The sequence below is a fragment of the Zonotrichia leucophrys genome, chromosome Z (assembly GCF_028769735.1).
Source record: "Zonotrichia leucophrys gambelii isolate GWCS_2022_RI chromosome Z, RI_Zleu_2.0, whole genome shotgun sequence".
Lineage (NCBI taxonomy): Eukaryota > Metazoa > Chordata > Aves > Passeriformes > Passerellidae > Zonotrichia > Zonotrichia leucophrys.
Window position 1 is genome coordinate 36,347,910 of NC_088200.1, and position 27,550 is coordinate 36,375,459.

Sequence of the window (27,550 nt, forward strand, 5' to 3'; positions counted from 1 at the left end):
TGCGCTGCCCGGGCAGCTCCGGCGCGGTCCCGGGCCGGGCCGAGAGGGAGGTCCGGGAGCGGAAGGTGACCCGGAGCCAGCGCACGAAACGCCCCGGGGGTACGGAACGCGGCCAGGAAGGCGGTGTCGCTTTGCAGAGAGCCTCCGGGGATCGGCGTCTGGCGGGACTCGCCTGGGCTCGGCTTGCGGACTCGTCACGGACAACGTGAAGGCAGCGCGCCCTTTTCGCTCCCCCGGTCAGCAAACTGCGCCGGCACCATCGGGAGGCGTTTGGGGATCGCAAGATGAGGGAGTGGAGGTGAGCGTGTGCGCTGAGCCCTTACTCTGCATTGTGAAACTACTCCGAAACAGAAAGCCACGGGAGCTGGACAGTGATGTCTCCTCTAATAACCGACAGCCATCTAGGAATGCTTTTGACGCTGCTGCACTTGCTTAAAAGGTCATAGTACTTAATATTTTGTATTGTTTCTGACCTAAATAGGTATTTTACCCTGCCATCCTTCGTTCTTCAAGACTAGAAAAGCTATTTGCACTTTGCTCACCAGCTCTGGAACTTATCTGAGAGTGAGTGTAAATTCTCTAATTTTCGTTATTCTGCTTTAATTTTTCTGTGAGAAATATATTTAGTGTTTGTGGGCGTGCATTTATGCTGCATTGTTAAGACTTAATAATATTATTATTACAGATCTGACACTGATATAACTTGCAATGCAATAACCTGAAAAATATTAACCTGATTTCCCATGAAAAAGAATGAAGTTTTGTGATTGAGTTATGTCAGAGGAACATGGTTAGCCTATTTCCTGTCAGAAACATATTATACAATGTTTACTTACCTTGCCAGGGAACAGCTTTATAGACGGAGGCAGAATGTTGAGAATTATGGGAAAATTTTCAGTGAATGCATTGAAGTCATCAATTTTGTGCAATAAGGTAAGCTTCCCCCCCAGTTTTGATACTTCCTCTGTGAGCAGGGGAAACACTTGGGTTGTTCTGAGTAAGCTTTTTTAATTGACGTGTTGGTTTATGTTTGGGTTTTTTTGTCTTTAATGGTTGGCCTCTGGACAATCCATACTTTCATTTTGGAATGGGACTTCAGAATTGGGACCTGAATTTGTAAATTTTGTGTAAATTTTTTGACTGCTTAACTCTTGTAATTGTTAAATTATTGACAAAAGTAATTAGACATATTTAAAAATTTTTGGCAATTGAAAAATATTTTGATGCTGCCATAAATTTTTACTGATTATCCCAAATACTATTTGGATCAACTTTGGTTTAAACTTGGTTTAAACCTCAGTGGACATCAACTTCAAGCATCTGATTTTAAATAGTTGGTTTTTTGACCTTGTATAAATACCCAGCAACAATATCTGTTCCTGTAGATTTTTTTTTTTGAGATTATTTTTCTACAGCTGCCAGAAATGCGGCTGCAAAGTAGCTAGTCATAACAATTAATGTTCTGTATAATTCTTTTTTCTTTCAAGTACATGTATTTCAGAAATACAAAACCGAGAGTCATGGGTGTGACACAGCGAAGCTGCAGTCTGAGAAACTACAGTTCTCCACCAGGTATAAGTTTATGTGGTTTTCTTTATAGTAAGGATTAATTTAAAAGTGAATAAAAATAAGAAATCCTTTCTATTTCTGTACAGTTTCTGTTTTATTGTATTCTTTTGGTCATTTTTTCTAGAATTTAATGCATGAAACATAAATAGAGCACTTAGCTCAAGGACTGAAGAGTTTTGTGTTGCTGCTCTTTTCTCAGTATATTCACGGTATAAAGCCTTTAGAAAACAGTAATAAGCAAAGGTACATGTAATAAGTCAGGTGATGAGACTGATGATCTGTAGGTGGTAAAAGAATGTTGGCTTAAATATTGTTGAATTCTGTGTGGCCTGTCAAGGATGAACTATACTACTTTTTTCCTGAAACACAACTTCAGTAGCTTGAAGAACTGAATTTGGGTTAGTTTCATAAAAAATTACCTTGACAACTTATTTCATAGTTAAGCTGTGTGAGAAAGAATGTGCCTTGCAAGAAAATAGCTTTTAAAACTTCCCAGTCCCATATTTTCTCAGCACAGTTTAGCTTGCCTTTTGTCCCTGAGAATTATGCTGTATAGCTTTAAGGCTTAAAGAAGAAATAACTTTTCAAATTAATTATCTAATCACCAGTTCAGATGAATGTCAGCTTTACAGTTGTCTTGAGCTGAGGTATGCTTTTCAGAGTAAGATGATGATACTTTCCTGTGTTGCCTTTTTTCTGTTCTTTCCAAATTACAGCTGTTTTCTCAACCATTTCTCTTTTTTTGAGATGGGGAGAGGTTTATTTAAAATTAGGTTCATATCTTTAAAAATTTGAGGTGCTAGAGATTACAGATTGTCACGACTTGTGGCTCTGAATCTTTTTTTTAAATAAGGTTTTTAGAAGTTTTCTTAAATATATTTCTACATTGGATTCTGTCTGAAAAGTTTTTTCGTTTTATTTTTTTTTTTTTTTTGTTTCCAGGAGATGTTAAGTCTCTGCATTCTGTCATTAATCCTCATATATCCAGGTACATCAAACTAGTTTATTGTTGGGATGTAACTTCAGTCAGAACAGTTGATGTGATAAAGCATTGTAGGTTGCTGCCATGCCTGTCTGATGTGCATGTTTAATATAAAGTTAGTACTTGCTTACCTTTACCCTTGTGGCATTCTAATAGAGAGTGCTTGCTCGTGGCACAAAGGTCCTGTGTTGTCCCTTGCTTGCACCATCCTAACCAAAACCAGGGTGTTAGGGAAGCTCCCAGTCCTTGGTATTGCTGGGAGGTGGAGAAGGGGGAAGGGTGTCTTGGCAGCTAGAGGGCTGCGGGTGGGCAGGGCTGTGCGCTTTGTTTTCATGCCACGTTTGATGAGGGCAAGGCAATTAGGGGCTAAGCTGCCAAAGAAGTGCCTTAGGGATGAAGTTCCCTTGGAAGTGGACCTGAGGGTGAGGTCAAGGCAGCGTTAGTGGTGAACATGGGGCTGATCACAAGCTGTGCTGTGCAGAACAAGCAAAGCAGTTTTGGAAGCTACTGGTGAAGTACTTCAGGAAGGAAGAGTAGGCTGAACGGGATCAAGGACAGCTTCATGGGAACTTGGGTGTGCTGTACTTGGGGTGTAAAGCATATCTATGCAATAGGTTGTTTAGAGCACCAGGTGTCAGGGATTAGGATGGACAAGAGAGAAGAAGGGCTGTTTCTGTTTGTCGGGAGGGCAGATGGGTGGGCATGATCCCAAGAGGGGGTCTTCCATGAAGTGGAGCTTGGAAACCTGTTGCAACACTGTTCAGTACTATTGATTTGAAGAAAATCCACCATATCAATACTGACATTTTTCAGTGTTAGAGTGTAAACTATATCAGATATGCAGCAGAGAAACAATGGTATTAATCTGGTGTGCTGTTCTTGGGGAATATTAATTATACAAATAAGAATTATCACAGGCTTAAAAAATTACTGCACTAACCACAATGTTTTCACTTAATGCAGGATCCGAAATATTGGCATTATGGCCCACATTGATGCAGGCAAAACTACAACAACAGAGAGAATGCTGTATTATTCTGGATATATAAGAACACTTGGAGGTTAGAAATGCTTTTTGTATTTCAGTAGGTTTAAGAAATTTATAGTGTACCATTACATGCAGTACAGTTGCTGATAGAATGTCTCATGTAGGAGGCAGTTGTTCCAAAGTTGTGCTGCAGTTTAATTGAATTTTAATGCATGTTCCTTTTTGCACTAAGGCAGTTTTGATTTTAGATATCATAGGTTGATATTTTTCTTTTACTTTCAGCATGTTATGTTTTATTTAACATTTAATTACAGAATCTCCTTATTTTGCTGGTTGCTAATTGGCTCTTCTGGTAAAGCAGTTTGTTGAGTTCTCTTTTGACCTGTGAAGAGGGCAGAGTAAGAAAAAGTATCCATTTCTTTTGAAAGCCATGACACAGAAAGACTTCTTTGCTACAGCAAGTTCAATAGAATTCTTCAACATTGAAATGCTTACAGCAGCCTCTGTTTGGGTTTCGTTTTGACATTTTAAGTTTTATACCCTGTTCTCAACTGTATATGACTGATACTCGGGATCCCACTAATTTAAAAATGTGAGCTGCTTCTCTTGTTATTAAAAAGTAAGCAAAGCCCAGCCTCTTACTTGGTGGTTTGTTTGTTTGTACTTTACTTTTGATTTAATTACCTTTTGATTATCAAATTTCAAAATGTCAGTCACATTCCATACAGTGAGTGCAGCCAGGTTTTTTAAAGTTGTAGTTTGTTCATGATTTTGGACTTTGTTTAGTTTTTAAGGTGCTCATGGTGCTACTGGGATTAAGAACAGCAAAAAGGTTGTTGGAATAGCTTGTCTTTCACTTGCAGGGCATTTATTCCTAGGAAAGGGAGCCTGGGTAAATTACCCGGCATTGTAATTTTTTCAGAAAGGCTAATTTTCATAGCTTACACACAGACACACACACAGACACACACACAGACACACATATGTGTGTGTGTATATATATATATATATATACATGTAAAAGAGACTGTTTCCAACTCTCTCTTGACATCTGTATTCAAAGACAATTTCAGATTTTGAGTTGATTACCTACCCAGTCCTGGTTTCTGTTTGCAGATGTTGATGATGGAGACACAGTGACAGATTTTATGGCACAAGAGCGAGAACGTGGTATTACCATTCAGTCTGCTGCTGTTACATTTGATTGGAAGGACTACAGAATCAATCTGATTGACACCCCAGGTACTGTTCTTTAGTTGCACTCATGTATTAAGGGAGAGAGGGTGAGGTGGAGTGTCACAGAATGTCTGTGTCTTAAATGTGGTGCAAAATTTAATTGATTTAATTGCATCCATAAAAACACCTATACTAAGCTCTGTTCAGCTTTGGATAATTATTACTTGCTGACTCCTAGCTTATATAAAGTGAGCTCAGATGTTTCCACATTAAATCGTTCTCAGTTCTTGGTATGCATTATAATAATCTTGTTTATTTCAAAGACTGATAGGTGTATTTCTCTGCAAGTAAAGAAAAAGTTCTTTTGACTTTATTTGAAAGAAAAAAACCCGTTGTTTTGTGTAATGACCTATTGATGGTGCCTGTTTGAATTATGATGGTATAAAAGGAAGATTGTTTTTTAGGCCATGTGGACTTTACAGTGGAAGTTGAGCGTTGTTTGAGAGTCCTAGATGGAGCAGTAGCAGTATTTGATGCTTCAGCTGGTGTTGAGGTAAAATCAACTGTTATAATTTGTGTGTGTGTGTGTGTGTGTGTGTGTGTGTGTGTGTGTGTAGTCTGTCATGGTAAAGGGGAGAGATTTTCTCAAACCCTTTGTGTTTGATTAGTCTTTCAGTTCCCCAGGAAAGGTTAAATCCTTGTGCCCAATTCAGTCTCTCAGTGTTCTGTTATGGAGACCCATATATGCTTCACTGAGCAATCCACTGGATCAGAGCAGGGTTCAACTACCTTGTTCAGGGTCGTATGCAAACAGAAAGACATCCTCCTAAGGGGTTGTTAATTGGTCTGTTGGTGCCTCAGGAAAGATCCAGGAAGACATGCCAACAGGTTAAGAGAGACCGTGGGCCTTCACAGTGCAGTACGTTACCTGCTGCCAGCAACTGTTAGCGCCCTTAAAGGACTAAGACTTAACAGTTTTTGCAGTTTATGGAATAGCACTCCTCGTTAATGTAATTGAAAACTGTTACAGGTTAAGGTTTGAAGACTTCTGGTGATAGCATTTGGCTGCAAAAGTGTCTTAAAAGCAATATGCTAACCAGCTCTAATCCCTAACCAAAACTAGCTTGAGTTAGTCACTCAGCATGGACAGAGTACAGTTTTTACCCAATAGATGTCGCTGTAGGAATGAGGACAAGTTCAGCCTGTTGTCTGATCCCAGAAGTTCCCAGGAGCCAACTTCTCCCCATTTTTAATTTACTTTAGTACTATTTTTGTGTCTAGGTGGAGCTTCAGTGACTGTAGTCGTGCATCATGTTCAGTGGGAGTGGTCGTACCTTCTAGCTGGGTAATATTAGTGTTACATCCAAGGTCACCTTTTTCTCCCTTGGTTGACAGCTCCTATGTGGCTTGCCAGCTATGACTTACCATTGAGTTCCCTCTCTTGCAAGGATTTAAACAGAACCTGGACACAGTGTCTTCACTCTGCTCAGCATGTATTCTGTGGGAAGTCAGGCATGCTGACCACATCCTATCTGGGGAATAGCAACTGCATCTCACCCTGTAGTTTCCACAGTTACAAATTCTCTTAGAGGGTGAATGTGCCTTCTCAGTTTTCTCTGATTTTATCTTCAGTGACTCGTAATTAAACTCTTCTGCAGTGTTTAATGACTTTAATCAGGCGGAAATAATGTACAGAGATTTTTCTCTGTATTCTCTCAATGCTTTTATAAAAATTCAGCTTCAGGAAGCTGAGATTTAATTTTAAATCATGTAGTGCGCACGAATTTCCGTGGTAATGAACAGCAAGTGTGATTATCATTATAAGTTTGGAATGGTTTTGTTATTTTGTTGCTGTCTTTTACAACTGTTGATTGAGGTGAATGCTTCTGACTAGCTCCACAAATGGAATGAAATTAATATAGGCCTATTTCTCATTTTCACATTTCATGTAGAAAATAGATAATTTTCAGGCACGTTTTCTGCCTCCCCAGTGTCCTTTTTAACAGAGCGCAGAAAAGGTGGAGGCAAGCTAGAACTGGACTTTCTACAGCATGAGATGTTTCAGTAGTTCAATCCTGTAGAAAAGTTACATGTGAAGTCCCTCTTGCATGGGACATAGGTTTTTCCTGGATGAGGGAACTCCTAATCACTGTAAGTCACATTATTTAACTTCTTACTGGAAACATGTAGGTGCCACTAAATATGAACCTGAACTGAGTAATAGCCTCCACCCTCGAAAACAAAGCATTAGATCTTCTTGTTTTTTTCTAAAACTCTGTAGCAAGTTCTTGCATTATTCCTTGTAGTGGTAAGAGACTATTAATGAATCTGAACTGATTTTTCTATATACCTGCTTTAGTTTTCAAATAAAAATACATATGATAAATGGCTCAGCCATGCACAAGTTACTGTTAAAACCACAGTAGTTTTTAGTGTTGTATGTGTTGCCACAGAAATGTTTGCCTCTGTGTGTGCCTAAGTAATTTGGCAATAAAGCATAAAGTCACTACATTACAGAGTTTTCCCCATATTCCCCATGCCCCCCATAATGCTTAGTTTCTCTTCACATTCCCTTGCCACTATGTCTGCATGCCCTTAGTGCAGAAAAGAAAATGACAACAGCTGAGAGACAAGCTAAGACAAAGCTGCCTTTGGAGTTCATCTGTGATGCTAGAAATGGGATTCTCACAATACACAGCACAGTTCCCTTCTCTACTCTCAACTCAGACCTTCAGTGGTGTTGGGGAGCATGTAGTGCAGTTGTTGACCCTAATGTTTCCATTTTGTGTTTTGCTTTAGGCACAAACTCTGACAGTCTGGAGACAAGCGGACAAACACCAGATACCACGAATTTGCTTTTTAAACAAGATGGACAAAAACAGGGCAAGGTATTCAGGCAGTTATTTTAATCATTGTTAAGAAGCTTATAAGGGAATGTCTAACATTTTCCATTAAGCATAGAGCAACCCAATTATGTTAATACTATATACTTCTTTGGTTATGGAAAGGCATATTTTTGTATAATTCTAGGAGTAATTTTTGAGTAAGTAGGGAATGGTGAGCCTATCATACTAATATCATGAAGTTTTGTTTAACTTAGTATTTTTTCTGTAGTTTTACATATGCTGTTGAGAGCATCAAACAAAAGTTGAAGACAAAACCTTTACTGTTACAGGTAAGCTTAGAAATTAAATGCTCGTTTCGTTTCTTTTGAATGGAACTACTTTCTTAATTTTTTTCCATCAGTCTAAAGTCTCAGTTTGATTTGCAGTTGCCTATTGGGGAAGCCAAGACCTTCAGAGGACTGGTTGATGTTGTGACTAAGGAGCGAATAATTTGGAAACCTACTTCTGATGTGAATGATGGAAAAAATTTTGAGCGAAAACTGCTGCTAGAGACTGATGATCCAAACCTGTTCCAAGAGGTCCAGGATGCAAGAAATACCTTAATAGAACAAGTAAAGTTCTAAAGTAAATACATAATATATTTAAACCCATTACTCAGAGCAGTAGGAAAAGTAGGCTGAAAGAGACCTCTGGAGGTGTCTGGTTAAGGGATCTGCTTAAAGCATTAGGTCGACTTGTTCAGGCTTGTTCAGTTGAGTTTTCAAGTCAAGGGATGATGATTCTCTGTAAGCAGCCTTTCCCAGTGCTTCACCATTATTTCTTTATGTCCAGTGGGATTTTACTGTGGTGCAAGCTGGAACTGCCAGGCTGGTGCTTTCTTTGTGTACTTCTGAGGAGGAGGTACACAAAAATAGCATCTCTGAGGAGAATCTGATTCTGTTTTCCCTGAAGCAGGGCCACTACCACTAGTTTAAATGTAAGATACAGTATTAGCATCCCAATTTAGCTTCTCCATGCCAGACAAACCTATCTCTCTGGGCCTCCAGCCCCATTAGTGGTTTTCCAATGGAATTCCTACAATTTGTCTGTCTCTTTTGTGCTGGGGAAGCTAAAAGCAGATGGTGTTTGTACTGTCTTAGATGCCAAAATATATTTGGTACATTTACATGAAACATGACAAATGTGACTTGAAACCTGCAGGGTATCCATACTCTTTTGAAATGACAGCTAAAAGCTGGATGGGATGTTGCAGCCTGGTCAAAATGACACTAAATGCTGTATTAGAAGCAGCTCAATCGATCCTTAAATAAATCGATCCTTTTGTTGGAAGGGCTGCCATCCACACAACTTTGAATATTGTGCAAGTGCATAAACAGATTATGGTAGCTCTGTTTCCTTTGAAATTGGAGAGATCTATTTTATATTGCTCTGACTTCAGTAGAACATATACATAATCTGCTTTTCAAACTTAGTAGGTTTTGAAATGGCAGTGTTAATACCCAGCCTTTTTTCTTAAGAAATGTGTTGTCAGGTAGAAAGGTTTGTAAGAATAGTGTTGTTTTTTTCCCCTTTGTTTTCTGGGCCCTTCCTGAAGGAGGAAGGGCTGTACCAGTAGTGTGATAATTGAGATAACCTTGTATTTGTAAAACATTTTTTGAAATGCTTTCTATGCTGTTTTAATTCCTTATCAAAACCCTGTAAACTGTAGCATTTTGAATACTGGCCATTTTGCACGTTACTTAATTAAACAAACTATTTCCTTTATCTTTCATGTTTTAACTGTTAACTTGATAAGACTTCTAATTGCTTATCAAGGGTTTATTTCAGAATTTGGCCAATTGGTGTGTAGCCAATAGAGAAGGCAGAGTGCTTTCCTGTGCTTGGGTGTCCTGAACCTGTGACAGTGCAGTATGTTACATGTTTAAGGAGTTAAGTTACATGTCAAGCTAACTGGTACAATTTGAAAACAGAGACATGCTCTTGGACCTACAAACCCTTGACATGAAGAAGGCCAAAATGCCATGATGCTTGTCTGTTTCTTCTAGCTCAGTGTTTGTTGGCTTGTAAAGGTTGCTTGCTGCTTACTTCAGGCTTCCCCGGGTTTTTTCCCTCCATCCTTTCTTGAAGCCTTCATTTCCATAATTTTATATGATCTAAATTTATAATTGCTGATGTCTTTAAAGGCTTTGTTTCTGCTCTGTTTGGCTATATATTTTAAATAAGTTACATATCTAACTTTTCTGTGAAACTGCTGTATGCCAAATAATAAAGAACTATTCTGTTGAAGGTTGCAGATCTGGATGATGAATTTGCTGAACTGGTTCTAGGAGAAAATAGTGAAAATTTTGACTTAATACCAGCTGACAAGGTATTTTTTTACACTTACAAGTGTTTGCTAGTTCTTATTGCAAGGGTTTGGGTTATTCTTCCTTTGACACATGCAGATTATGATTTTGCAGATTTTTCAATAAAATGAGATCACACCATTTACGCAGTAAATTAACAGTAGTGTGGATGTAGAACAATATATTCAGAGTTAGTAGGAATTTTATAAAGATATGTTATGATTCTTAGGCATGCTAAGTTTTATTTTAAAAGTTGGGTACATTTATTTAGGAAGGTGGGGTTTTCTTTTTTTTGAAAGTTAGACTGCTACAAAAGAGTTTAGGGAAAGGTGAATGGAACTTTCAGGTAGACTCAGTGCAGTTTGTGACTGAGCTGCTGATTCTCACTAACAAAAATAGCATCTCAGCTTACTTTGAAATGGTTGGATCTTTAGACACTGCATGTTGAAAGCAGTGAGTTACAACATACTGAATTCAAAAGATTGTTATAACAAGAACAGGAGCAGATTTGTGTGCAATGTTTAGAAATCTTAAAGCCAGTGTCTTCTGTTTTAGCATCTAAATGTTTGGGCTTATGGTTTGGAGCTTGCTAAAAGCAGTGAAAGGATATTGGATGAGTGATGTATTTACAAACATACTTTTTAGCTTTTTAGAGATAGGTTAGCAGTATCTAATAGCTGGAGTGGAACTAAGTTGTAGATCATGTACTAACAGAAGATAATTGTTTTTTTGCAGCTGCAGTCTGCTATCCGCAGAATCACGCTGGCTCAGAAGGCTGTCCCTGTGCTCTGTGGCAGTGCGCTGAAGAACAAAGGGGTGCAGCCATTACTGGATGCTATTACTTTGTACCTGCCTGCACCTAATGAGCGTTCATATGAGTTTCTGTAAGTACAGGTAGAAAAGGAGATTCAGAAAAAAAGAAGGAAAGATAAGTAGGGAAACACAAAAGCAGAAAATGAAATATATTAATCAAGCATTCATATTTTAAAAAAATATTTACTGTCTTTAGGTATTAAGTAATAGTAGAGATGTGTGGACAGAAAAATACACGTGAGTACTGAACCTGCTTTGTTCAGTTCTGCTGGAATTGGATGCATTTATCTACAAATGTCAAACTTGCACTTTGGAGTTCTTTAGTCTTTTTTTAATCTGAGGACATTGTCATTTCACAAAAACATGATCTAGGAATCCTGTTTAGTATTGTCTGAATCACATAACATCTTACGTAACATGTCCTATTGGAGGTGGAACTACTTAGATTATTATTTTTTGGTACAAATTACAGTTTTTGAAAATCTGCCTCCACTAACATTGCAATAAGAAGCATATCACCTCTTAAATGAGTGAAAGTTTAAATAAATATGTGTGTGAGCGGATTAATCCTACAAGTATGCTTTTTGTTGTGCTTTTTATTTTGCAGACAGTGGTACAAGGATGACCTGTGTGCCCTGGCATTCAAAGTTCTTCATGATAAATGTCGTGGACCACTAGTTTTTGTTCGTGTTTACTCAGGTTCATTGAAACCTCAGTCAGCTGTATATAATATTAACAAAAGTTGCACGTGAGTAAGATAGAGATGGGGTTCTATGTAGTATTGGAATGCCTGTTAAAGTCCTGAGTAACAGAGAATTTAATTTTCAGAGAGAGAATGAGCCGGCTGCTCCTGCCTTTTGCTGATCAGCAGATAGAAATACCATCACTAATGCCTGGCAACATTGCTCTGACTGTTGGGTTGAAACAGGTAATAAAGAATACGGATACTGTAAAGGAGCTCGTTTCACTAGTGTGCTTTCTACTTCTATGATATCATATCTCTAATGTTCTTGATTATGGTGACGTATGTAAACTTGCTTTATTTGAAGTACGTTTAGATGTACTTCCTCCTAAAATTAAATACCACAGTCTACAAATATCAGTAATTGACCTGGAAACTGCAGTGCTGATTGGAAAGGGCTGAAAGCTGGTATATTTTGTTAGGGTTAGGCTCCTATTAATACTGTAACTCTTAAAATACAGTGTAATATCACAAGAGACCTCCTGTGGGGAAGGGGAACAATGGTCTGAATCAGTTACCCAAAAGAAACAGTTTCAAGTTCAAAGAAATGTGTTTTGTGCTTGCTTCTATTAGTTTAATAATTTCTTACTATCCGAATAGGCTGCATGAATCTCATGTACACAGATTTTCTAAAATGTAACCAGCTTTACCATGCATTTTGAGTTTGGCGTTGTTTTTTTTTTTCACATCACTTCCTTTGTTGATCTCTAGAGTGCCACTGGAGATACCATAGTGTCATCAAAGGCTTCAGCTGTTGCTGCAGCACGCCGAGCTGGAAGGGATGCTGGGGAAAAGAAGAGGTCTGGTAGTGGTGTAGACAGTCTTCTGCTGGCAGGTGTTGAGGTCCCTGAGCCTGTCTTCTTCTGTACCATTGAACCGCCCTCAATGGCCAGACAACAAGGTACAATGCAGCCACTAACTGGATGACTTAACAGACTTACAACCCAGTGATCTAGTATGGTTCTTTCTGGTGTTTTTGTACTGAGGGTGTACTTCAGATCATGGTTGTCCATATCCTTTGTTATAACTGCATCAAGCAGTAGTGGTACTACTACTTTTCTAGTTTTTGTGTCTAGAAGAGTAGTAGTTCTTCATTTAGAAATAGAAGGATACTTATTCTGAGTTTTGCTGCAGTTACAGTGGTGGGCTGTACATAGTGTCCCGAGTACAAATAGCCTTGAAATGGGGTTTTTTTTCAGCTGGCACTCTCAATTTTACTCTATAAATTCTTTATATACCAAGAATTCTCTGTTTCTAGTTAGGGTTCATCTTTGCATCCTTACAGTCCTGTAATCATACTGTCTTTCTCAACAGTAGATGGCTTGGTGATATGACTCCTTTTGGAAATACCCTTTAAATTCTGTATCTTTGTTCTAACAAAGCTGAGCTTGTTTGGGGGTGAAGAGGAGGAGGGGAAGTACCAGTGTACTCTGACAGAATGAAGTGAGGTAGAAAACAGATTTGGAGCAACATGTCTGCAGGCTGAGCCACTGGGTTATAAGGTGATTTTGTGGTGTTTGGATGTTTTAGTTTGCTTTTGTTTGTTTACTTTTGTGGCTTTTCCCCCCAAAGACTGTAAGGTATGATGGATGCAGTCTTGGCTCTTGATTCATCATTCTGCTGCTTTCCTCAGCAGTTAAGATAATGGAGAATCAGAAAAAAAACCCAAACCATGTATAAAAATGATTTACATTTTCATTTGGACCATTTCATGTTATCTTGAAGTTCTTAGGTATATCATGTAACAGTTGACATTTATCAGTTATTTACTGGCTTCATTAATAATTTGTAGGTTCCAGTCTGTCTTCATAGAAACACAAAATACCACTCTGAAAATAGCATGTATAATAATTAAATTCAAGCACTTTGTAGCATAGTTAATTTGTGGGATAAAATCAGAAGTTGCTGGTTACTTGTAATTTGACCTGAATTTGTCAAAATCTATGCTCCTCTAGGATTCTTTTGTTTGTTTTGAGGAAAGTGATATTTAGACACTTACTCTGATCTTCAGATTACTGAATTTGCTTCAAATAAAATGTTTGATATTTATGTACAGACTTGGATAATGCATTGAGCTGCCTTCAGCGTGAAGATCCAAGTTTAAAAGTGAAGCCAGATCCTGACACGGGACAAGTAAGATGAATCTTCTATTGCTCATCTTACAACATTATTTTAGAGCATGAAGACCATGCTTTAGTTAGTTCATTTGCATATTGAGGTGTTCTTGATTAAAAAGGACTCTCTGAATGTTCCTATGATTTGTGTATGAAACTAAAATAGTCTTTGGCACTAGTGCTTTACACAACAGAGGAAGTCAGCCCATGTTCTGCATGTTTTTGACAATTCTGTATTTAAAAAGGTTTGAATTACATAGATGAGCCTGTGCTCATCATACTGGTAACAACACTCTTACTTAAATGGTGTTTATGTTACATGACTTAGAGCAATGTCTAGAATTTGAAGTGTTATGGCCATTTGAATTAGAAGCATTTTTAAGAGACAGTTTGAAGCATGCAAGTCATTGCTTAAAGAATTTGTATTGAAACCTGAGTTTTGCACGTTTTTCCACTTCTCTCTTAATTATCATCTCACCAGACTATCCTCTGTGGCATGGGAGAGCTACACATAGAAATTATTCATGACCGAATCAAACGTGAATATGGAATTGAGACTTACTTGGGCCCTCTTCAAATAGCATACCGAGAAACCATCTTAAATGCTGCCCAAGCTACAGGTAAAATGAGTGAATGCAGGGCACGTCTTGTTTCTGGTTGTGTAGCTTGATTTACTTTAAATGATATATGAGTAGCTTTCAGATGAATTTTATGTATTATTTTTTTCCTCCCCCTGCAGATATATTGGACAAAACAGTAGGTGATAAACGACACTGTGTAACTGCAGAGATAGAGGTGAGGCCCACGTCAGGAGAAGGGGCAGCAACAAAACCCATCATCAGCTATGCTGAGAATGTCAGTGAAGTACTGCCCAAAGAACTCCAAGGAGCTATAGAAAATGGAATCACAAATTCATGCATTCAAGGTAAAGGAAATGTTGTGATAGCTATACTGGTCTAATATTTTTGTAAGAATCCATTTTCTGGAAGGAAAAACTGCTTGGTAGCTTGAAAAAAAGATAGTGCATATATGTACAACTAATGTATATGTAAGGTACAAAGGAAAATTACAAAAACTACAAAAAATTCTACTACAAAATTTGCCAAACGTCTTTTTCTCTTTGCCTGGAATGGAAATCAGCATGCCTTTGGTTTGCTTTTAAGGTTGTTGTCTTCTCAGTCACTTAACAGTGAGCTTGGAGTTCTTTTGGTTTATTTTTTAATGTGGTATAAGAGATAAGACATTTACTTCATGACATCATGTAAACCATAGTGATATAACAGAAATGGTTTCATAGGCCAGCATGTATTACACTTCTATTGCGGTTACAATACTAATGCATTTTTTTATTTTCAAATATGCTAAATCCATGAGTTTTCAGTAAAAACTTTACGTGATTGGAAAGTCTGTGTTTTCTAAAGGATTAAGGTGCCCTTGAATGAATTAAAAGTGTCTCTGACTTTTAATTAAAAATAGGAAGTCTTATGTAACTTGTGGACAAAAAACTGCCTTACAGTATTATCAGTAGGTTGTGGATTAACAAAGGAGATTTTAAGTACCAGCATGAAGTGATTTTTCATATTTGTTCTGTGGAATTCGAAGCATCTCCCATCTTTGGCTGTAGAATGTCTTAACCATGTGCTTTCTTTATGCTTTTTGAAGAAACTTCAGAACTGTGCTGTCTCCAGCCTAAAATTGATGCTATTAAGTGCTTTAAAAAATAAAAATACCTGGCCATGTTCTCTGTTAAAAAAAAGTAATGTTTCTTTTCTCAGATGTGGTTCAGGCTTCATATGTAGTCTAAGACAGTTTGGTCTAGTTGAGAGTCCTGGGTTGGAGATAATCTGCCTTAGGACACTAGTTTATGAAATTGAATTACCCCTGGAGTTTTGGTTGTGTTAGTACCAGGCATTGGGGAAAATACAGAAAATATTCTATCTTCTGGTTAAAGAAAAGTTTTTCTTGCTTTCTCAAATGATGTCTTGTTAAAGAGACTTGTTTTAGAAAACAAACTGTATTTAAAAATAACTTTTTGGTAATGGTTGCCGGGATGAGTATATATCAGGAGGTTCTGAAAATTATCTGTGCTTTTGGGAAAGAGAGTTAAGAAAAGTATGAGGCTGCATTCCTTTGTCTCTTTTGGTAAAGTTAGTAATGACAAAACCTCTAAATGAGGAACATGACCAGTAGCCACACCCCTGGGGAGAGGACAGGAAAGGAAAGAGCAAAGAGGAAAGTGAGAAACTTCCAGTTAATTCTGAAAAATTTTTGCACACATCTTAATATTCTGATAACAAACGGGCTTGGTGGGTTTTTTTTCCCATTTATCTCTTCTTCATGGCCCTACCCAGGACCTTTGCTTGGATTCCCAGTTCAAGATATAGATGTGACAGTGCAGTCACTGACAGTGCACCCAGACACGTCGCACACAATGGTATCAGCCTGTGTCTCCCGTTGCTTGCAAAAGGTACAGTGAAACTGTAAGCTTCTCTGAACACAGTAGCATGACCTACTGCTGGGAGAATATATGTGTATCAGTGTCTGGTCACTGTTCCTCTTTGCATGCTCTCCTAATGCCCTTGCTGGGGAATTTGCAGCTTTTGCAAGTAGAGAGTTTGAGTCAGCTTCAGTGATACAAGTACTTATGACAATTTTATTTAAAAAAGCCCATAGGAATACATCAACATAACTTCCTTCCTTTCCACGTAGGCTTTGAAAAAAGCTGGTATACAAATACTGGAGCCCCTGATGAACCTAGAAATCACAGTAAGTGAAGATTATCTCAGTGCAGCACTTGCTGATCTTGCACAGCGGAGAGGTAATATTCAGGAAATCCAGTCTCGTCAAGACAACAGAGTTGTGATCGCTGCTGTTCCACTAGCAGAAATGATGGTAGGTGATTACCTTAGCAATGATAAAACAGATCTTTTTTATAAGCTTTAAGATATTTGGCTTCAGTTTACTTTTCTTTAGTTATGGATAAGTAAATTTAGAATGGATTTTTTAAATTATATTTTAATTATTGAAGGTCAGAAGGAAGTGTCCTCAAATTGAGTAGCTTTTTTTAATGCCAAATTCAGATTGCTAAACCAGCTTTAAGCTAGAGAACTAGTAAATACTACAAAAACAGGTATTATGGAGAACAGTTTTTAAAAAAGATTATTATTGACTCATGCCTGTGTTGCAAATCTAATACAGTAATATTGGAAAGTTAACTTACTAGTACACTGCAGTATTTTATTATCTGACGCTTTTTTTTCTCTCTCTGTGGTCTAAGCAGCTTCCTGTGCTAACTTATCTTCCCCTTATCCTAACCTGAGTGATGTGTATTCTCCATTTTGTCCAGGGCTACTCAACAGTTTTGCGTTCTCTAACATCGGGCTCAGCAACCTTCACTTTGGAGCTTGCCAGTTATCAAGCCCTGAGCAGTCAAGAGCAAAGTGCACTTCTTCAGAGGAGGATGGGGTTGGTGTGATCTTTACTCTCTAGGAACAGTGTTTTCTGTCCTCCTGTTAAATATTTTCGTATGTACGCCAGTGTGTTCGTCTGGGACCTAGTGGTGATGGCAAATAATGAGTTAGCAGCTGTATGAACTGTCTGAAACTGCTTTTAACTGTCCAAGGAGGGAGGTTCAAGAGACTGCTCTGCTGGCAGAACCTCATGACTGCAAAGCAGTGATGCAACCAAATGTGCTGCTCTGCAAATTCTTATCTTGTGGACATTTGTAATGAGAAGTGATGCACATCGTCTTCACAGAAATGAGCACTAAGTCCACCTTAATGTGCCACTGGGACTGTGTTCCTGATCTAGTAAGTAAAATTTGTGGAAGTTTTGTTTATCACTGAAATAACTTTACAGTTTTGGCACTCTGTATTTTGATTTGTTTTCAGCTGTACAAAGGATATGGTTAATAAGCACTTCACATTGTACAACTTACAGGTATTACTTCTACTGGTAGAAACCACTTATGAACCACTTATGAGAGTTCAGGACTGGGTGTACTTTTTACCTAAGTTTATCAAGTAAGAAATGGATACTTCTGCAAATCAAGTAAGATGTGTGAAAAAAAAAATATAAGAAAGGCAGTTTTTCCAGGACTAATTCCTACCTACCATCCTGCAGTTTGTTAAGAACAGATTTGTTTGTTTGTTTACCTTTTTGAATTAGTAAATTAAGCTGTAATGGTTCTGATTTGCTATGGGTTGCAATTGTCTGGTTACCTAGAAAAGGGGCAAGTGATACTTTGAAATAAAAAAGATAGTTTGCTCCAAATTTAAATAATGTCTTAGCTTTATTTTCTTCAACCTTAGAGTGTACGGAATTAGTAACTCTATGGTATCAAGTTTCATGATTTCACAGTGAAGAATCCCTACTTTAGAAAGGTTAAAAATGATAATTTTTACTCCAACAAGGCTGTCAAATAATTTTATTTTAAAAGTGAAAATGTGAAGTCTTGATTCAGATATGAAACAACACATACATATCCCCAGAGGCACTTCAGGCTGTTGACAAGAAGTCTTTGCAGCAGTTATGGCCCTCTTGCTTCGTGGGCACAGTATCCAACAAACACCGGTTCGGCCGCTATGCCACGGCTGGTAAAATAAAGCAGAATGGGAATGACTATAATCAAACAACTGACTGTTTGTGTAGGCAGGAAGAGAGATACTGGCAATCTATTTTAATAACTATATAAACAAAACTACTCCTAGAAAACAACAGATGAGTTATTTAGGGAGTGAAAAAGGGCCCTATTCTGCTTTTCACTGAACCTCTGTTTCAATCAGAGGCACAACATACCAGGACAATCAGGACACCATATCTTTTTATTAAGGTAGCTACTTTCTAACAGGAATTGTTCATCCTAAGTCAGCAACATAGTTTTTCCTTGGACTACTTTTTGTTGCTAAATATGTGCAACAAGTACAGGGAGTAGTCCTTAGTCTGCCCCTGCATTCTGCATCGCTTATGCCAGCATTAGGAGAGCAGCTGCTGTTATCTGGACTGGCTCCCTTTACAGCAATACAAGTACCAGTGTTAAGGAAGACGATGCAGATGCAGCAGTGGAGTCAACCAGGCCCAGGAACAGCATAGCTTAGTTCACTGTAAAACCCTAATCCTAGTGGTACAGCCACTGTACACTTAACTGCTCAGTAGCAGTGTTTTCCTAGGCCCCATCAAGAGATGCACCACCCTGCTAAGTAACAGGACATAAGTTTTGAAATCCCCTTAATATGGTTTTTAACATGTATTTGTCAACTCTCTCTTAACGTATGTATTTTTCTCATGACTGAGGGAGATAGCACAACTTACATACAGCTATTTTCCTCAGATGATTATTTTAAGCCAGTTTGAAATAACCCAGTCAAGTCAAAACTTCCAAGTCCTTCAATCACTCTTGATCTTGATTAAAGAGTGACAGCAAGCAAAACATATACTGTATACTCTAAATTAAAGTGCTGTGTCCAGTTCTGGGCCCTCAGTTTGGGAAGGACCTTGAGACGCTTGAGCACATCCAGAGGAGGCAACGAGGCTGGAGAGGGGCTGGGAACACAAACCCTGTGAGGAACGGCTGAGGGAGCTGGGGGTGTTCAGTCTGGAGAAAAGGAGACTCAGGGGTGCCCTTATCACTCTCTGCAACTCCCTGAAAGGTGGCTGTGGTCGGGGCGGGCTTGGTCTCTCTCCAGGCAGCAACTGACAGAACCAGAGGTTCACAGTCTCAAGCTGCACCAAGGGAAATATAGGTTGGATATTAGGGAAAGGTTTTTTATGGAAAGAGTGGTAAAGTTCTGGAACGGCCTGCCCAGGGAGGTGGTGGAGTCACCATCCCTGGATGTGTTTAAGAAAAGACTGGATATGGCACTTGGTGCCATGGTTTAGTTGAGGTGTTAGGGCTGGGTTGAACTCAATCTTTAAGGTCTCTTCCAACCTACTGATTCTGTGATTCCAACAGATAATTATGCTAAGACATCTTCATGAACATGAGTAGAGAGCTTGAGTTTCAAGTGCTGACTATAACTGCTGTTGTATCCTGTTCTTTAAAGAAATTATTTGTATCTAACTTGAACTACTACCACACAGAGTGGACATTTTCTGTGAGTTGTCATAAATTTCTGTAGAGAAATAAAATGGTATGTTTCATGCTTGTTGCAGTTCAACTATTCAGCTGTATATTTCAAAAGTGGACTCAAACTTGGACTTAAAACCTATCTGCTGCTGTGAATGTACAAAAACAACATTAGCAATAAACAACCAGTAACTTGTTTAGGTACTTTCTAGGAAAAGAACTGGGAGGAGAATGTGTTATGACTACTGTAAACAAATCAGTACATAAATGAATTAAAATTTGTCATGGACTGCTTATCTACCCCTTTCAGCCCCTAAAGTAAGGCAATACCTGAAAGGATAGCTTGTCCAAGCTCAACTCTCATGCAAACAGCTCCAATTAATTACCTGCTGCAGGTCTTTAATTACTATTTATAACAAATAAGTAACACCACCTTTTTTTTTCAGAAGTCTGCTCTTTCTTCTGTCAGTGTACTCCTCTCGCATACACCCTTTAATATAATTTTTGTCTGAAAGAAGTTAATAATGGTGTTCATTTTTTCCTTTACAGGAAAGAGAAACACAGAAGAGTCTTAGTATTTCACTGAAAAAAGTGAATTCTGAAAATTTTAGTTGCAAAACTGTCCAGAGCTCCTGTCTAAATGTGTCTGTCTTCTTCTTCTGTCGATACAAAATCAAATGGGATTGCCTTTACAGTCAGGTTAAACTGCTAGCTCTCTTCCCTTCATCTCCAGGCCAGCAGTTTATGCCTGTACTTTTATTCTATTTGTTATAAAGATACACAGTACCTACTAAATCTTACCGGAGCATGCGGCATCGGTGATTAGTTAGCCTGTTGTAGGCATCCTGCAAGTTGGTCACATTGCTGCTGCTCCAGAGTCTTTCCCCAACAGCACTTGCTCGAGGCCTGCAAAGGTATACTAAGTTTTAGAGTAGGTATGATCTATAACCAAGAATGGATAATTTTTTTTTAATACCAGGTCTAATATAATACTTCAATATCCAGAAGCATTATTTTTCATAGCTGCTTAGGTCCAGCACAAAGCACTGTTAGCAATAGCATACAGTCCTGTGGGATTAATGAATGCTTCTTATAGCTGGTTTCTTAAAATCTAATGACAAAGCAGTCCATACCACAATCTTGGTGTCAGGTTAGTTGCATCCACGAATTCTCCCCACAGGCAAGCTTCTCCACCTATTAAAAGTTTCTTCTGTTCTTCAGATCCTGAATTCAAACCAGAAAGTGAACATTCTTCTCTGTCCAGAAGATGGACATATATCAACAATTAGATAGGACTGATGTTCAGTTGTTTTCATATAAAATACCTGAGCTATTCTGAGCATTCACTTACATTTTGGCAGTCTTGTTACTGAATGGGAGAACCACCAAGCCATTTGCCCAGAGAAGCTATTTCTCTGCTCTGTCAGAAAGGATTTTACCTTTTATGCTCTGAAGAGATTCCTTAGCTTTTTAACATTCCTCAGAGATTTAAAACCTGATGGAAACTGTTCATTCTATCACATGGAGAACATTCCTTGAAAAAATTATTTAGTCAGGTATTGAGCTCTAAAAGTCTGAAAGCTCCCTGGCACAAAATGAAAGCCCCATGGAAAGCATGAGACATTTGTATCAACTTTAGATACAAAGTTGAAGGGAAGAGAACGTCTTTTTCTAGACTAGTTTAACAATCAAGTAAATAACAACAAATTCAGTGTCTATCTATGAATAGACATTTTGCACAACTCTGCTCCTAAAGCATCTGCCCACCTAGTCCAGCATTCTGTCTTATGCAAAACACTAGCATCAGATGCTTGAGGAAGGTAATACCTTTCCCTGTGTGAAGTGCAAAGTTCCTTTTTTTTTAAAGAGTTTTTCAGAGTTCTGGCTGACCATTATTCCTTTGATGGTACTATAATCACAGTGATGGAATGGCCACTCTAAACAGCCCTATTCTTTGCATTCATACTGTATATAAACCAAGGAGTTTCATGCACAGAACACACGTATAAAAAAATGACAAACCAGGGAAGTTAAGTGGTTCAACACTGTAGTATTTCTTCCAGTCTTGTCCATAACTAATGTAGTCTAAGTACCACGGTGCTGACAGAACAGCAGTGAACCCAGCTCCTGTGACCTTACTCAGTTCACGAGCGTAGTTATTTGCCATCCACACTTGAACTACGGTGTCCGGTTTCAGCTAAAAGAGGAAAAGACAAACTAACCAACGTAACCAAAACTACTAATGGCAATCCTAATTACTGTTATCAAGGAAAAGGACCATGACTTTCAAAATTCTCTATTTTGTTTCAAAGAGGAACATTTTGGAAACCACTTTTTGTCACCCCTCCCCCCTCCCCCCGGTCTAAAGCTGATTAGCTTTTTGCTGGTTTTAAACACTCAGCTAGAGTGAAGCCTAGGTTATGCTATAGACAGTTAATGCTCTAAGAGGATTCCGACAAGCACCACGTATCTGACCAGCTGTTAAATGCTGAGTATTTGGTGTTACTAGACCAGACACATAGTTACATAAGACAAAAAAAACCCAAAAAACCAAAAAAACAACAACAACAAAAAAAAAACCTCATAGAAACTTCTCCACCCTTTACTCAGATGTTTTAAACCTATTTTATTAACTGTGTTCACCTTTAAAGAGCACTTCAATGCTGGTGTTCCTGTTTCACCTATTACATATTCAACAAATGATGATTTCAAGGGATTGAAATTACCCACAACTGGAGAGACTTGCTAATGTCAGCAGACTCTGCTTTAACTCTTAAGAGGCAAAGCCAGATCTACGTAATAGTCTGCTCTGGAAGCCTCACACAATATTGTGGTGTTGTGCAAGAGTACCTTACTAATTTTCCCATCTTACTTGTGCTTTGTGATCAAAGACTTCTTGCCAGACCATTTGTCCTTTTTTGTAGGAGGAAACAATGTCCAAAATGCTAGAATTTAGAAATAAGATCAGGTTTGTTAACTGCAATGAGATAAGTAGAAGCACTCAAAGTAGCAACATTTTCTACCCCAAGGCATATCAGACCTTTCCCACCACTGCACAGGGGACCACGAAAAAGCAGGTTGTTCTGGTTTCAGAACCATGCTTGCAGAGCATGTTCTACCATGGAGAACAATGGGCACATGCATTAACACAAACCAGCAATTCATACAGTGACTAAGTGATGGGTGACTAAGTCCATGTTATTTAAGGAGAGAAAGAAGTGCCTGCAAAAGTTCCTCCCCACCCTTGTGCTGTGACTACTGCAGATACCTAGTTTAAGACACCCAATACATTCACAGTATATGTAAAACTAGCTTACATATCCATGCTGTGCCCAACATTTTAAAGCCATGAACTTCAGACTTGGTATTTTAAAATAAAGTAGATAGTTCCAAACATGTGGCAATTTTTCAAAATAATATGATAGATACTAAGTCAGCTTCCATATCTGCACCCCAAAGCCACCCTCTAATAATGGCTGTGAAAAACTGAAGCAAGAATTAAAAAGTCAACATACTTCTGAACATAGTAAGATTCCAGTTTAGCATAGTCAATGCCAAAACCTTGCTTCTTCATGAACTCTTTCACCTCAGGGTTAGATTTCCTTAAATAATAACAAGAAAACATGTTTAAAAAAAGATTATTTTTTTAATGTCCTAAATCAGATTTCCCAATCATTTCTACCTATACACAGCACACTAACTGGTGCCTTAGCATGCCACAGCCTGGAACACATTGCAGAGCAGAAGCAGCAGGTTACCATGGCTTAGATATTTTGAAAGAGTTTCATCCAGATTTGAAATAAAGCCAACAGACCTAATCTCAGGTAAATCTGGTAGAGTCTCTGTTCTGAAGCAGTCTGTGGCAGGCTGCCTCCTAAGAGCTTTGGGGTTCCTAGCATCTCAGCTACTTTGTGCCAACGTTATCAGCAGTCTGAGAACTCAACATGTGTTTCTACCACAAAAAGCAAACCAACATTTCTGTGCTACAGCATTTGCCAGTTTTTCTTCTCTATAAAAATTAAATTATGTCCTGAGTGTTTGGATTTGATCTTTAAAGATAATGTAGCAATACTAACTAGATCAATTTGAATACTCATCAAAATGCTCCAAATCCGTTATTTTTAGTTAGTCTCTCCATAAGAAAGACTCACAAATATTCAACATCCACAACTGAATTAAGAACACCATTAATACATGCTGTACTTCTAATACAAACACATATGAATCTGTTTGGTAATTCTTACTGTTACCTGATTTTCTGGTGGGCAGAACTCAATATAAACACCTACTTTAACACAAACAATTTAAATGATAATTTTCTTATCTAATATTTTTCTAACATACTAGTCCTCTGTCCCACCAGGGTAGGAGGACTAGTATTCTAAATCCTTTAGAATACCTGAATATTTATGGAACTACAAGTCAAAGCAAAATTCTGCACATCAGTTGCTTTTTGAGGATCACAAATGATCTGCCTGTAAATTGTTACAGAGGTTGGAGTGAAGATCTTTTGGTTATGCTGTGAAAACTATCTTATGCAACTGAGTAGCAGGTGGACAGGTTTAGGAGGCACTAGGTATTTGTTCCTTGAATTACCATACCAACAACTGAAGTCCACTTCATCTCCTCCCAAATGAATGAATTCATCTGGAAATACACTGCTGATCTCCTTAAAGAACTTAGTCATGAAGTCATAAGTTGTATTCCAAACAGGATTTACAGGTCCAAAGGACCCAGTTGGCTGTCCTCCATTGTAACAAGGAGTGAGAAGATCTTTTTGACCTAATAAAAACAATTAATAGAAGATACTCAGTTTCATATTGCTATGCTAACTTTGCTAGCAGGGAGAAGCAGTTAGTCACATTAAAAAGGTAAATATTCATTACCTAAATGCTCACCTATTTTAAATATAACCATATAGAGGCAGGATGAAATAAAACAACTTGTAAAAGGTTGAAAAACCCTCTGGCAGTCAGTATTCTGACTTTCAGATCTATGCTTTAACACAACCTAACATATGTAACACGTCACAATACCTGGGGAACAGCATTTGGATAACTACTTCAACAAAATAAAAAGCTTTAATAAACATCAGAAGGAAGCCAGTTAGAAGAAAGCCAAACATAATGAATATGCTTCAGAGGCTTCTCTTCTCTTTTTATTACTCTGGATTTTTAACACCTAAGTCAGTGTGAGGTACATAGCTCAAGGTAGAATGATGTCTGAAGCAGAATCTGTACCCTTGCACACACATCTAGCATAGAACATGTTTCTTCATTCATTTCATTTCCTGTAACCTGTAAAGGTCATGACATCACTTAATGCCTCTTCCTTACCTCTCTCTTATCAAGGACCTTCCAAAGCACTTTATTGGTTAGGCCTTAAAAAATTAATTTTTTTGCTACTACTTACCACAGTTTCTTAACAATTAATACTTTCTTGGGCATACCTTTTCCCCAAGACTGTGTGTGTCCTGGTGTATCAAACTCCGGGATAACTCTGATGCCTCTTAACCGGGCATACTCAATCACCAGACGGACATCAGTAGGAGTATAGATGAGATTAGAGGAGTATGCCCCCTGTAAAATATTCAAATTTTGAGACAACACACTATACCAGCAGATCACAAAATTTGAACGGAAGTATTTTAACTTAGACTGAAGAGCAGTTTTACAAGTCGGCTGTGGTTTATCAACTGCACAGACATAACTTTTCACTTAACTTGTGGAGAGGAAAAAACCCCACCAAAACAACAAACTCAAAACACTTAAGACAGAATGCCTTAAGGAGACCTTCCTTTCCTCCTTAGCTTGCAGTTACTGAAGAACACAGAATAGCTAGTTTTTTTCCTTCAGAATTTTGAAAGATATGGTTCTCAATTCTTCTGTACAGAGGCAAGTTATTTTTGCCCATTAACTCTGAAATATAGGGCCCTCACTACATAACATACAAGACTAATGGAAAAATTCTGCCAAGACAGAAAGAACTCCCAGCACCTCTGCTTCTTGGTTTTGTGTGTGACTAATTTAGCATCAGGTTGTGTTTCTTTCGTGACATTAAATTTGAGTGTAATTACACTCCCACACAGCCAACAAATGTGACAATGACCCAGATTACTACATTTTGGTGAAACAGATACTTCCCAAAGATGCTCTTCATGATTAATAGCACCTTAAGCTTTTGCTTATCTGAAAATGGTTTCCACAGCTGAGTTACTCAAAAAAGGAAACAGTAGACAATAAGCCTTTCAAAGAGAAGCTTGTTGAGACAAAGACCATCTCCCTCTCTCTAGTTGTCAGTGGGATATATGACAGAACTCTACTAGAGTTTGCTTTTACCACAAAAAATAATCTGAGTGCACTATGAAACATCTACAATTTTTGAATTATAAAATTCCTCACAGCATCTACTCTAGCACTGCCAACATAATTTTTATGAGAGTCAGATTCTAGCAGGCATTTTAAAACAGAATCACAAATCTTGTACTTAGGCTTAGTCTACTTAACTATTCTTAACGACATTTGATTTGGCTCCTATTGTACCGTGACTGAGCAAGAACCCCATGGTGGCTCTCAGTAATGTAACAAAGCTTACTATGCGTCTAGAAATAAAGAGACACTGTATTCACTTCAGGAAACAACCTTGCACTTTTGGATCTCTTACAGACATGATGTGTTTTGTAAGGATAACATTACTATTGCAGTGGTGCTAAGAGCTGGCAGGAAAATATATCACATTTGTTTGAGTGGCAGAAGTCAACCAATTTAAAGAAATCCATCAACAGAAATCCACGCAGTGTTCACTACTTATTCACTACTTATCATTAGTGTTTGAAGGCCTGCAAACACTGAGGATCATTCAGAAAATTTGCACAGAAGAGTAAAGGTGGTAATTTACCCTGTATCCAAAAGAAGACTTAAAAATGGTCCACATAGAAACTCAGGCAGGATCCTAAATATGGACTTGCTGGTTACTGGTGCCATGGTACTGTTTCACAGTCAGCCAGAGCAGATGCACTCAAGCATTGGTTAACTCTGCATGTTATTTCCACTAAATATGTGCCAGATTTCTGCTCTTCTACACTGCTCCAATGATATTCACTCACCTTATCACTTAATTCAGGGAAATAAATGCTCTGGTAAGGGAAGGACTGATCATCTACTATATGCCAGTGGAGAACATTGAACTTATTAAAAGCCATGGCATCCTGTAAGAAACAACACAATAGAGACTGGTTAAACCCTTCATTCTCATAGAAAATCTATGCAAAAAAGTGGTCTTGTCCCAGTATACCCCATATGCCTAGAGCAACAACTAAGAAAGAAAAAAACCTCAACCAAACCAAACCACTCAAAAAACCAACCAAAACTCACCAATTCCCCCACCAACAAACCAAAAAAGTATTCTATGTTTCATTTTAGCACATACCTCTACGGCTCCACCCCTCTGCAATCTATTTTCACCACTGCTGTCAACAAACTCTTCATTTGACCCCCATTCTACCAGCTATGAGCACTTAGGAATTTTTTCCACTTCAGAACACGTACCCTGGGATTAGCTCGGGGTTTACAGCACTCTGCTACACCAAGGTCACAGATTTGACCCTCATGGATCATTCATTTAAAAGCTGGAGTTGATGATCCTTCTGGGTCCCTTCCAACACAGATGGTTCTCTGGGTTATTTTCTATGCACCATCAACTATTTCAGCTTACAGAAAAGCTTATACATTTATAACTAAATACCATGGATTTGAAAACAGAACAGCATGAGAGTTTCCTACTACATCGTACATCCCTCCTCACTAGTGACTTCTGCAGAATCCTTTTCAAATGCATGCAAAATAAACTAAGCGTTTTCCCTGCAAAAGACAATGCTTCTTTCATGTTTTCCTTCATAACAGTGTCAGCACT

The 27,550-nt window shown here is 38.3% G+C and overlaps 2 protein-coding genes across 3 annotated transcripts in view; one reads left to right on the forward strand and one right to left on the reverse strand.

Moving 5' to 3' along the window:
- GFM2 (GTP dependent ribosome recycling factor mitochondrial 2) lies at positions 1–19,713 on the forward strand. Of its 2 annotated transcripts, XM_064736876.1 has the most exons (22): positions 1–298; positions 482–564; positions 845–933; positions 1,488–1,572; positions 2,512–2,557; positions 3,515–3,612; positions 4,656–4,781; positions 5,180–5,268; positions 7,515–7,603; positions 7,830–7,890; positions 7,987–8,172; positions 9,849–9,929; positions 10,642–10,790; positions 11,327–11,467; positions 11,548–11,647; positions 12,173–12,362; positions 13,518–13,594; positions 14,057–14,195; positions 14,315–14,500; positions 15,927–16,042; positions 16,285–16,467; positions 16,922–19,713. In XM_064736876.1, exons 3-22 carry the CDS (start codon positions 871–873, stop codon positions 17,048–17,050), a joined length of 2,334 nt encoding a protein of 777 aa, XP_064592946.1. In that variant the 5' UTR covers positions 1–298; positions 482–564; positions 845–870; the 3' UTR covers positions 17,051–19,713. The 2 variants fall into 2 exon arrangements, with proteins under 2 accessions (XP_064592946.1, XP_064592947.1); XM_064736877.1 differs by lacking the exon at positions 7,987–8,172.
- HEXB (hexosaminidase subunit beta) overlaps positions 17,987–27,550 on the reverse strand; it is a 16,592-nt gene continuing 7,028 nt past the window's right edge. Inside the window, exons 6-14 of the mRNA XM_064736878.1 lie at positions 26,745–26,846; positions 25,089–25,218; positions 24,241–24,421; positions 23,155–23,241; positions 22,512–22,584; positions 21,662–21,836; positions 20,773–20,863; positions 20,441–20,545; positions 17,987–18,167 (exon numbers count right to left, since the gene is read on the reverse strand). Coding sequence (XP_064592948.1) covers positions 18,104–18,167; positions 20,441–20,545; positions 20,773–20,863; positions 21,662–21,836; positions 22,512–22,584; positions 23,155–23,241; positions 24,241–24,421; positions 25,089–25,218; positions 26,745–26,846 — 1,008 coding nt within the window. The 3' untranslated portion in view covers positions 17,987–18,103. The remainder of the gene's footprint in view (positions 18,168–20,440; positions 20,546–20,772; positions 20,864–21,661; positions 21,837–22,511; positions 22,585–23,154; positions 23,242–24,240; positions 24,422–25,088; positions 25,219–26,744; positions 26,847–27,550) is intronic.